The sequence below is a fragment of the Chrysemys picta genome, chromosome 4, assembly GCF_011386835.1.
Source record: "Chrysemys picta bellii isolate R12L10 chromosome 4, ASM1138683v2, whole genome shotgun sequence".
In the NCBI taxonomy this organism is placed as follows: domain Eukaryota; kingdom Metazoa; phylum Chordata; order Testudines; family Emydidae; genus Chrysemys; species Chrysemys picta.
In genome coordinates, this window is record NC_088794.1 from 147387256 (window position 1) to 147399463 (window position 12208).

The window sequence follows — 12208 nt, forward strand, 5'->3', positions numbered from 1 at the left end:
CACTAGCACCACTAATAATTTTAAAGATCAGTTGTGTCAATTTAAAGTCAGTCCGTCCACCTCTTTGCAGGCAGCCCATATATAACATACAAGGTCAGCATAATATGGTCATGTTAGCTAAAACCAATCAGCAGTTTTGCCATTGCAAGCAAGCAATGGAGAATCTCTGCTGAGAGCCCTTCAAAGAAAAATTTAGAATAAATGAGGCTTTTGAGATTCCAAGGGCATGTGTTGCTGTTATGAGATAGTCACAGAATAAGGACACCATGAGTACAAATGGTGTAACAGAGGCTGGAGAGGAAACTTGCATATCACATCAGATGTGATTTTTGTTTAGAAGTCCTAGCAAAAAGGGAGACCAGTATGTATTCTTAAAATAACTCACTGTATTGGAACTAATCCTTTTTATACAAACAGACTCATTCCACTTTAATGTCTCTGCTTATTAATGTCTAATACCCAAAACAAGACATAGGTCTTCCAAAAGCTGAGGGTGAAATAGCCATGATGTATCCAGCTGGCAATAAAATTCAGGCATTTTTTCAGACCATAGGCTGAGCTTGCAGAGTTCCCGGGCCCACCTCTTGAATACTGTGTGGGGATGTGGTCGCCCCATGTCAAAAAAAGATATATTAGAATTGGAAAAGGTTCTGAAAAGGGCAACAAAAATGATTCGGGTATGGAACAGCTTCCATATGAGGAAAAATTAAAAAGACTGGGACTTTTCAGCTTGGAAAAGAGACAACTAAGGGGGGGATATGATTGAGGTCTATAAAATCATGACTGGTGTGGAGAAAGTAAATAACGAAGTGTTATTTACTCCTTCTCATAACACAAGAACTAGGGGTCACCAAATGAAATTAATGGGCAGCAGGCTTAAAACAAACAAAAGGAAGTATTTCTTCACACAACGACAGTCAACCTGTGGAACTCCTTGCCAGAGGATGTTGTGAAGGCCAAGACTATAACAGGGTTCAAAAAAGAACTAGATAAATTCCTGGCAGATGGATCCATCAATGGCTATTAGCCAGGATGGGCAGGGATGATGTCCTTAGCATTGGTTTTGCCAGAAGCTGGGCATGAGTGACGGGATGGATCACTTAATGAGACACTTGTTTCACAAAGGATTTCAAGATTTTGAAACATGTTTTCATTCCTATGCAGAACAAATCCCCAAAATTTTGAAATTCTCTCTGAAAAAAGTTTTGGGGGAAAAAATTGTTTCAAATTGATCAAAATGTTTTTATCTCATTTTATTTTGATGTATTTTTTATTTTATATTATATAGTGAAACAAAATTTGAAAAGTTTCATTCCAGAAATGTTGAAACAAGACATTTCAGCCTTCTCAGAGGAATTCTTCCATGTTTTCCTCTAAAACAAAATGTGAGCAAAATCATGTCAAGTGTTTCCATTTTGATGGAAAATGGTCCTATTGAAATTTTAGGGCCAGCGCTACTCATGGATGAGAGAGGGAGCTGTGTCTGTCAAGCTGATGATGCCTTCTCACCCATTGTTTAGAAAGAAACTTGCCAAGAATCTTTACATATGCACTGACCACTGAAGGAGTGTTGTGGAACTGTGAGAAAATGTAATGATTAATAACTCAAGCGTATAGAAAGTTATCTGTATTACAAAATAGATAGTGCATTATTCAGCTGCTTTAAAGTTATTTTCCAAAACAGCTATGAAATTAGCAAAATCCTCACTGGAAATGACATGTAAATCCATAGGTGGCTGATAGGGGTCATGGAAATTGTTTATCCAGAGCCCTTAGGCCGCTTTGAAGATCTCAGTATTGTGAATGCTGATTTTTGAAAATGTATTTTATTTGCAAAATATAATTTGCAATGTTCTGGTTTGAAGCTGGCACCTCTTCTGTCCGTGTATATGGAAGTGTCATACTTCATGGAATACAATTGTGATCCAGGGTCATTGTTTTTTTCCCTACAGCTTCAAGTAGTGGGACAAGGCTTCACAGAGGCTATGTAGAAGAAGCTACATTAGAAGACAAGCCGTCGCAAACTACTCACATTGTGTTTGTTGTGCATGGTATTGGGCAGAAAATGGACCAAGGAAGAATCATCAAAAACACAGCTATGTGAGTGCTTGATTATATGTACAATAGTGACTCTGAAGTCAATGTGAAGACTCTGCTGACATTATTCAGGTAGCTTATAAATGACAGCCTAGTCTTCAGTGTAAGACATACCTTTCTCTGGGGCCATTTATTTTGATTGTGTGGATGCGCAAATGTTCATTGCTTTTTTTCACATTAAAACTTTTGTGCCTAGTTAGAGCCGTGCCTGGAAGAAGCACAAGATTTTAAGGCTATGTCTGCACTGCAGCCTATGTCACAAAACGTATGTCGCTCGGGTGTAAATATTCCTCCCCCGAGCGACATAAGTTACGCCGGCATAAGTGTTCATGTGTACAGCGCTATGCCATCAGGAGCGCTTCTCCCACCGACATAGCTTATGCCGCTTGCAGAGATGGGGGTTTTTTCTCTCCTGTCTGCATGGAGCGTCTTCCCCAGACACACTGCACTGCTGCAGCGCTGTACATACAGACATGGCCTTTAGTTTGTTTTAGTCCTGGCCAGTACCCTTCACCATATGGGGGCAGGGCAGAGGATTTCTAGGACTGGTGGTCAGTGGCTCACTGGTCAGGTAAGGAGAGGTGTTCTCTTGCGTCAAATCAGAGTGAATATCATCTTGTCCTTGACTGGCAGAACAGTAGGTGAGTTTAAAGATATCTTGGAGGGGGGAAGGAATATGAGGAGTCAGTCTGGCTATTGTCACTCTGACAGTAGAGGGCCAAGATTATTTAAGTCTGAGTGGAGGTTGACTTATTCTGCATAGAGATCTACTGGAAAGAGAAACACCCCCACCTAATGACCACCAAACCTTTCCTTAAACATTTTTGATGAGACTGATAAGTGAATGTTATGAATTTGTGAAGACGATAAAATATATACACACACTCATTGACAGTCATACTTGCTATGGTGTATGATAGCCAAGCTCGTGACTCATCAGAGTATGTTGTGCCTCATCCATTCTAAGAATGAAAATCCAGTTTTTAATTTGTCTTGTGTGGCAGCTCAATAAAATACTGATGTGTCCTAGTGAGATCTGAGTAGATAAGTCTTTTTAGGAGGTGCGTGTAAGATTGGTTTGCTTATTAAATGTTTTCATTTAGTTTAAAGAGCTAGTTTGGTAATTACAATGTAATAGCAGAAGCCTTAAAATTTGTTTTCCTAGCCAGTCTAATAGTCTAGCTAGCATGCCCTGATATAATTTTTTAAACGGGTTTGAGCTGATGGGGCATGGGAGTGCACAGGAAGTCACTTGTTCTCCAGAGGCCAGGTTACCACCATGCCAGAGGGCTGTTGGGAGTAGGGAAGAGCCATGCTTGGGACTCAGAGAACTCATGCCCGGCAAACGTTTTTGTTTTTTTGCTAGACAACAGAAGGATTTGTTTTGGAGTCTTGGTGTTGAGGTGCTAAACTATATTTATCTATTTGTCAGGTACACTGATGGTAAAGATTTAATAATTTCATAGATTCATAGATTCTAGGATTGGAAGGGACCTCAAGAGGTCATCGAGTCCAGTCCCCTGCCCTCATGGCAAGACCAAATACTGTCTAGACCATCCCCGATAGACATTTATCTAACTTACTCTTAAATATCTCCAGAGATGGAGATTCCACAACCTCCCTAGGCAATTTATTCCAGTGTTTAACCACCCTGACAGTTAGGAACTTTTTCCTAACGTCCAACCTAAACCTCCCTTGCTGTAGTTTAAGCCCATTGCTTCTTTTTCTATCCTTAGAGGCTAAGGTGAACAAGTTTTCTCCCTCCTCCTTATGCCACCTTTTTAGATACCTGAAATTTCATTTCATAGAATCATAAAATCATAGAAAGATAAGGCTGGAAGGGACCTCAATAGGAGTCCAGCCCCCTGCACTGAGGCAGGATTAAATATACCCAGAGACCATCCCTGACAGGTGTTTGTTTAACCAGTTCTTAAAAACTTCTGATGATGGTTCAGGTTATGGACGTGATTCTGCAAACAGTTTAACACATGTGAGTAACTTGAATCATATGAGTAGTTCCACTGATGTTTTCACAAAAGTCAGTAGAACTACTAACAAGAATATTACATGTGAAAGTATGTGCAGCATTGGGTTCTGTATTTTTACCTGACTTCATAAATGATAGCTACTATGTAAACCTTCATTTAGATTCTTCAGTAAAATCTAGATCCAGTGCTGATGCATCAATAACTCTATTGCTGTAGTTATGAAGTGGACTGGTATATTATCTAAGTGTTCAGCTAACTTAAATTATCATTCAACTCTGTGGTGTTTTCTTAGGATAGATTAGATTTCTTGCTGTACTAGTCACATAAACCAGGTAAACCTTTTTATTTCAACTATTGTAGAAGATAAAAGTTGTCGTCTTACAGCAGCAATGTGCTGGTCTGAGACTGTCTACACTACAGCAGCTATAGCGGTGCTTCTGCACCGATGCAGCTACGTCGCTGTAGCGCTTCTGGTGAAGACACTATGCTGACGGGAGAGAGCTCTACTGTCTGCCTAATAACTCCTGCCTCTGTGAGAGGCGGTAGCTATGTCAGCGAGAGAAGTTCTCCTGCCAACGTAGCGCTGTCCACACTGATGCTTAGGTTGGCGTAATTTACTTCACTCGGGGTGTGGATTATTCACACCCCTTGGTGATATAAATTATTCTGAAGTAATTTGTAGTGTAGACATAGCCTGATTCTCTTCTAGTGCTTTCCTGCTCCTACATGTTAAAAGTTCAAGAGCAAGTAATGTAAAACAAAGGGGCAGAAACCAGGATCCCTTGATAAAATGACAGGGCTAATCTCCAAAGCAACACACATGAAACCTTAGATTCTTCTTCGAGGAGTGTCCCTTTGGGTGCTCCACTATAGGTGAATCTGCACCCCTGCATTTGTAATTGGAGATTTTTAGTAGCCGTGCCTGACTGGGTCACACATGTGCTGTCCCCGTCTCGCACTATCTCAGGCAGTTATATAGTGCTGTGCGACCAACCCTCCCTCAATTCCTTCTCTACCGCCCTTGGCTTGAGACGGAACATTTGGCAGTGCCTCTGAACTTTATGTTTAGTCTAGCTTAACTTTAGAACACTAGTTAGTTAATAGTTTAATACCATACCTCTTCCCCATTTATTCTTTCTTTAAAATAAAATTCTTAGGAATTTAAGTTTATTTCAGATACCCCTTAGTATAGTATAGTTACCCTCACAGGAAAAACCCTATACTAAGGGGCATGCCCAACTCCCCATGTATTAAACGTTGCCTCACTTGCTGATCTTCAATCCTGGTGTCTGATGGGCACTCCCAGTGTGTTCGCTGCCTTGGCAAGACACACATACCATAAAAGTGCTCCCACTGCTACAATCTCAAGGCTCATGCCAGGAGAGCAAGGGACCTACTGCTAAAACTCCTCATGATGGAGAAGTCTCTGTGTCCAGGATCACGGACCCCTCCTCGGCCCCAATCTCCAATGGCAGCATCTGGCAGAGATTCCCCACCACCCTCTTAGAGGAAGGAGCACTCCGCCAAAAAGGCAACAAAGAAACTTGCTCCAACTTCCCCTCCTTGGGAATCTGCCAAAAAGAAATGTTTCCTGACCTGTCAGACCCTGTTGGTACCAACTGCACCAAGACTGTCCACTCTGAGGTAGCGGGACCATCCATTATCACGGGTACCATGTGAACCAAAGACCCTAAGTGGGCTGACACAGAAAAAGGCACTACAGGGAAACCTACCATCCTTGCCTCAGTACTGCTGGAGCTGCTCAAACATGTGGCACCGAGCAGCTGGGCTACACTCTATGGCATCGCAGTCTATGGCACCACCTTCTGCCTCCACAGCGCATAGCGCACAACCCTTGGCACCGACAGTCGCAGTAAAGGCATCGGTACCACTTACGACAACACTCATCGGTACTGGTGCTCTGCAATTTCTTTGCCATAAAGATCTTCTGGTCTCCTCAGCACCAGAATCTCCACTCCTCGGTACTGACCTTACTCCAGCACGCTCGGTACCGTGCCAGCTTACCACACCACCCAGATCAGCTCCTTGTGGATGATGATGATGATGAAGAGGATATCTACTCCTCCCATTACTCCTTGCTTGTTCACCCAGCTACCAGACCAGCTCCACCAGAGTACCATGAATACCACCCCAGACCTGAAACTCAAGGATGGTACAGACGTCCATGGATGCCCCACCTATGCCATTTCCACCACAGTGGCCTTACTGGGACCCAGGGGCGGCATACCACCAACACTATCCTAAGCCTCCCAATCCACTCAGGAAGAAGTCAAGGCATTCCCCATCATCCTCTGTACCCATACCTTCAGAACCTCCGGAAGAGGCAGTTGAGGAATTGGGGGAGACTTTGGATCAGGAAATCACACCAGCTGCAAATATTTAATCTTCTACCTTGCTCCCATCCACAATGGGGAATGACTTTAAACAGTTCCAGGAACTGTTTAAGCCGATTGCAGATTCCCTGGAGATACTGCTCCCGTTCCAGCCCTCAATGTCCTAACAACCTCCTTCTAAACAACAGTTTTCAGGGTTTGGTTGAGGACCAGAGACATCTCCCACTTTTTCTGTTGCTGGGCCCATCCGACAACATCCATCCATTCAGAGACCGTCTGACTCCATTTCATCCAACGTGACGAAACATCACATCAGACAAATGGGTATTAGAAATCATCGAGACTGGATATTCCATCCAATATACTTCCCTCCCCGTCCCTCTTCAGGGACCCTTCTCATGAACATCTACTATGACAGGAGGTAAACCATCGCAAATGCCTCTAAGAGCAGCAGAACCAGTACCAATACAACACAGAGGGAAGGGTTTCTACTCCCATTACTTTCTAACCTAGAAAAAAACTGGAGGATGGAGGCCCATTCTTGACTTAAGAAGATTCAACAAATTTGTGAAGACTCAGTGATTTTAGGATGGTCACACTATCAGTGATAATTCCAGCACCAGAATGAGGGGACTGGTTCTTGGCCCTTGACCTCCAGGATGCATATTTCCACATAATGATACATCCCTCACACAGGGAGGTTTCTCAGGTTTGTTCTGAGAACAGATCATTTCCAGTACAAAGTACTCCCCTTCGGATTATCCTCTGCTCCATGGGTATTCTCAAAAGTCTATGGGGTGGCAACCCACCTCTGCAGACAAGCGGTCATAATATTCCCCTGTCTGGATGATTGCCTGCTCAAAGCATTGACTCAAGAAGAGGCACTAAAAGCTACCCAAAAGACAGTAGCTCTCTTCACGCAGCTAGGTCTACAAATAACAAAAATCAACATTCACACCGGAGCAGAGATGAGTTCATCGGTGCCTACCTCTCTGGAAGCTACAGCTTCTCTTCCCTGTCACAAGTTTACCACTCTAGTCAATCTAATCACCACAATGCAAACCAGCCCACAGACATTGGCCAGGACCTGCCTCCAACTGTTAGGCCATATGTCAGCAATGACATTTGTTGTCAAACACTCCAGACTGCACGTGATGCCTGCAAGACTGGCTCAGGACAGTGTATATTCCACCCAGACACACACAAACAAGCGTCTTACAATGCCAACCACACTAAAAAAAATTCTCTATATTGGTGGACTCAACCACACGACCTTTGCACAGGAGTTTCCTTTGCACAGACCCCTCCATCAATGATACTCACATCGGACGCTTCTCTGCTAGGTTGGAGAGCACATCTGCACAACCACACGATCCAAGGCTGCTGGTCCCCATTGTAATCACACAACACATAAACCTACTGGAGATGCAGGCAGGTCGCAATGAATGCTCACACTTCATAGCCATGATCAGGAAAAGACCATGTCGCTTTGTATGTTTTATATAAACTGATAAGGGGGGGCACAGCCACACTCCCTATGCACAGAAGCCATGCTACTATGGAACTGGTGCATCCACCACAATATCGACATCTCAGCTTCCTACCTACCAGGATGCGAAAACACTACTGCAGATGCACTGAGCAGAAAAATTTCTCATGACCACTAGGGGAAATGAACATCAGGGTACTACAGAGCATATTCAGACACTGGGAGTTCCCAATAGAGACCTCTTTGCAACAACCCAGAATGCCAAATGCCCATACTTTTGCCCCAGAGCAGGACTGGGACCCCGTTCTCTAGGCGATGCTTTTCTCTTCAAATGGGATGCACATCTATTGTACGCTTTTCCCCCGACCCCCCCCCCCCTTTTAGCCAAGGTCATACACATAAGGACCCAAAGTCCTCAATCTTTAGGGTCTGTCTTTATAGGGATCCATCCTCATACAAGTTTATGGAGTTTGCCTTGTCATGCTGTTCTCACGTTTGAAGTGATAATCAATCATGCAGATGGCACAGCAATGACGGTTTGTTGTTATCTTGCTCTTTGGTTCTTCGATCCCCCTGTCCTTGGGGCTGGATTCCGATTGTGCCCTCAGGGTTATCGGGTTATCTCGCCCAGCGCATTCTTTGGCCAAACGGTCCTGTCGGAGGGTAGTTGGTTTTTCCTCCTCCAGTTGTGGTGTCATTTATTATGATTCTAAGGCTGGCACCTCAACCTTTTATTACCCATCCAAACATACAACCGCAATCACACTCTATTTCACTTAGCATTTTTCCTATCACATCTATATTTTATTACCTATTCATTCTTTAACATAACCATTCTAAAGTCATTGGGGCATGACAGACTCCAATAAACCTATTCCTACCATTTGTTACATATGAAAAGAAAAGCAAGCAAGATAAAAATACAAGAGTGGGGAGTTATCAGATCTTATTCCTGAGTTCAGGAAAACAGTTGTAACAGCAGCTGTCCTTAATGGTAATCTTATCACTTTAGAACAGACTTTTTGTCTCAGGATGTGCTTCTACAATTAACACAGCCTTGTAAACTGACAGGCATATTTCAATTAGCACAGACTCAGCGGGCTGAGAGGCGTATTTCTTTCTAATGGTCAGGCCAAATCTGGGGTCTGCTCTGGGCCATTCTTTCTCACATTTTCCCGTAACATAAATGTATTAATTATTACTTTTATCCAACATCTTCCGTTATGGCTCGGTTTATTGTAGCAGAAGCTCAACTACACCCTGCAGAAGCATAGCTGTACCACCCGTTTACCTCCCTCACATCCCGAGGAGAGAACACCGAGATCCTTTTGCATTTCCCCTTTATTGTAATCATCAGCCCTCCCCATCCCCAGGTGGGCAGTTCTGGTCTCGGCCCAATAATTGCCCTCTAATTTCCCTGCTAAATTCCCTGCTCCTGTTTGTTTACCCTCGTTCATAACCATTGTTTCCATATAAGGGGTTGTTGTTGAGCACTTGGCTATCTCTGTCAGTGAACACCTGTAAGCTTGTCATTTTGGGGTTTTCCATGTGCGTCTCTGCCGGCACCTACCAGGCAGACTCAATGTAACTCCCCACACAGAGGAGGTAAAGGACATTCTTTTAAACAGCAGAAGGTCTGCTAGACGGTGTACCTACCTGCGCAAATGGAAGAGATTCCATGCATGGTGCCAAAATAAGCAAACAATGGCCACTACTTCTCCTTTACCAATGGTGCTGGATTACATACTGGAACTCAAAAAATCTGATCTCTCGAGCTCGATCAGACTACACCTCATGGCAATCACAGTGTTCCATCACGATGTGGATGAGTTCTCAATCTTTGTTCACCTTACCACTAAATGCTTCCTCTAGGGTCTTTACCCTGAAACACAAGGCTCTACCCCGTCATGGAACCTCAATCTGGTGCTTCAGTGCCTTACGGGGACCATTTTTGAACCATTAGCAATGTGTTCACTTCTCCATCATTCGATGACTGTGGCCTACCTCGTCGCTATCACATGCACCCGAGGAGTAGTGGCGCTGGGGCCCTCATGGCACACCCGCCATGCCCGGTATTTTTCAACAGCAAAGTTACCCTAAAACCACATCCCCAATTCCTACCTAAAATAGTTTCAGCATTGCATTTGAATCAACCCATCCATCTCTCACTGTTCTTCCCAAAACCTCATGGGAACAAATGAAAAGCAATGCTTCATACCCTGGACATCCAAAGGGTGCTAGCTTTTTACATTGAAAGGACAAAGTCTTTCAGAAAATCACCAAGTTATTTCTTTCCATTACGGAACAATCTAAGGGATCGAACGATCATATCCAAACAAAGGCTGTTGAAATAGATCTCCGACAGCATTGATTTTTGCTATCCCCATCAACAGCTACAACCCTCATCGGGGACCCACACACACTCCACCAGAGCACTATCTACATCGATAGCTTTCCTCAACAACGTGCCTACTATGGACATCTGCGAAGTAGCAACCTGGGTGTCCACCATATGTTCACACAACATTACTCCATAGAGCAGCACTTGTCATCAGACGCTCTACTGGGACTTGCGGTTCTATTCTCTGCCACTATTGCAACTCCTAAGCCTCTTCCTTCCACAGAGAGAACTGCTCTACAGTAACCTTAAGTGGAGCATTCACAGGAAAGCTCCTCGAAGAAGAGGGGGTTTCATTTCTGTATTGAAGCAGGTTCTCTCAGGGTATTTGGGTGGCGATCTACTTCTCTGGTGGAGTGTCCTTGAAGAGACCTCACACCCATGGTTGCCACCTACCACCCCACACTAGAACCCGTACAGTATGTCACCAGACTACAACCCATACTCACTGGGGACCGATCCTGAAAGAAATCTTTCCTGAACCTCTTCTTCTGGCCTTCAAACAACCCCACAACCTCGTCATCTGAAGCAAGCTCCTCACAGACCAGGACACACCAACTCAAAGCAGCAGACCCTGCCAGAACAACAGATGCAAAACCTGCAGACGTGTAGCAGTGGAAATAATGATCAACACCCCCCACACCACACCTTTCAAGATCTGTGTCCTAAACATGTGGTGTACCTCATCCAGTGCACCGACTGCCCCAATAACTATATGGGTAAAACTAGACAATCGCTATGCTCTCGAATGAACTCACTCATGAAAATAATAAAAGACAAAAACACCCTATTACCTCTGGGTGAACACTTTTCACAAAACAGTCATTCTATATCTGACTTATTAGTCCTCATCCTCAAAGGAAACCTGCACAACACTTGCAAAAAACAAGTCTGGGAGCTTAAATTCATAACTTTGCTAGAGTTTAAAAATCTTAGGCTATGTCTCCACTGGCAATTGAACGACACAACTTTCCTCTTTCAGAGGTGTTAACCCTTCCCCCCGAAAGACAAAAGTTTTGCCGTGACAAGTGCAGGTATGAATGGTGCACTCCTGCCAACAAAGCTAACCCCTCTCGTTGAGGGTGGAAGTTTTTTGTCGGCAGGAGAGCCAACATAGAGCAGCTACACTGCACAACTTTTAGCTAAAAGCTGTGTAGTGTACTGTAGACAAAGCCATAGTCTTAATAAAGGCATCGGATTTATGTCTTGTTACAACAATTTGTAACCCACTAAGCATCCTTTTTGTCCTGTGACTGGAGGGGTGCTAATAGGCCACTTCATCTTGAATGGTCCCTTACAATATGTGCTAACTACTTAGGCTGAACTAATCTGTTCAATCTTGTATTTGTCTGTGACACTGAGTACCTTTCCCACACTTGAAGAAGAGCTCTGTGTAGCTCGAAAGCTTGTCTCTCTCACTAATGGAAGTTGGTCCAATAAAATAAATTACCTAACCCACATTGTCTCTCTCAAATCCTCTGACTGACATAGCTACAATAACACTGCATGATGATAAAGTCTCTGTCTGTCTGTCCTGGACAATATGCAATTAAAGGGTCGCTTAGTCTTTTTTCCCATAGATTCAAATTTATCAATGGGGGATTATCAGATATATTCCAGGGAAAAGACTTTTTTTTTTAAAAAAATAAGTAGTGACTTCTTCAAGAAATATCTGCCACACCAGCATGACAGTTGATTTCACAAACTATATTAGCAGCACAGTGCACTTTTGTGCTGATACTTTTGCACAAATAGAGAAATAAACAAAATAAGTCACCTTGGTTTGTGCTCCATTAGACACACGAGGGTAGGGAAAATCAGATATTGCCCACTGGAAAAACACAGAATGGACAGGAAATATTTTTAAGGCTCTCCAGGTTTT

At 43.5% G+C, this 12208-nt stretch overlaps 1 protein-coding gene across 6 annotated transcripts in view; it reads left to right on the forward strand.

Annotated features, from left to right (window-relative positions):
- The window catches only part of DDHD1 (DDHD domain containing 1), a 110812-nt gene that overhangs the window by 41866 nt on the left and 56738 nt on the right, over positions 1–12208 (forward strand). For all 6 annotated transcript variants that reach the window (XM_065593902.1, XM_065593907.1, XM_065593905.1 and 3 more), the window contains one exon: positions 1953–2100. In XM_065593902.1, the coding sequence (XP_065449974.1) occupies positions 1953–2100 (148 nt within the window). The remainder of the gene's footprint in view (positions 1–1952; positions 2101–12208) is intronic.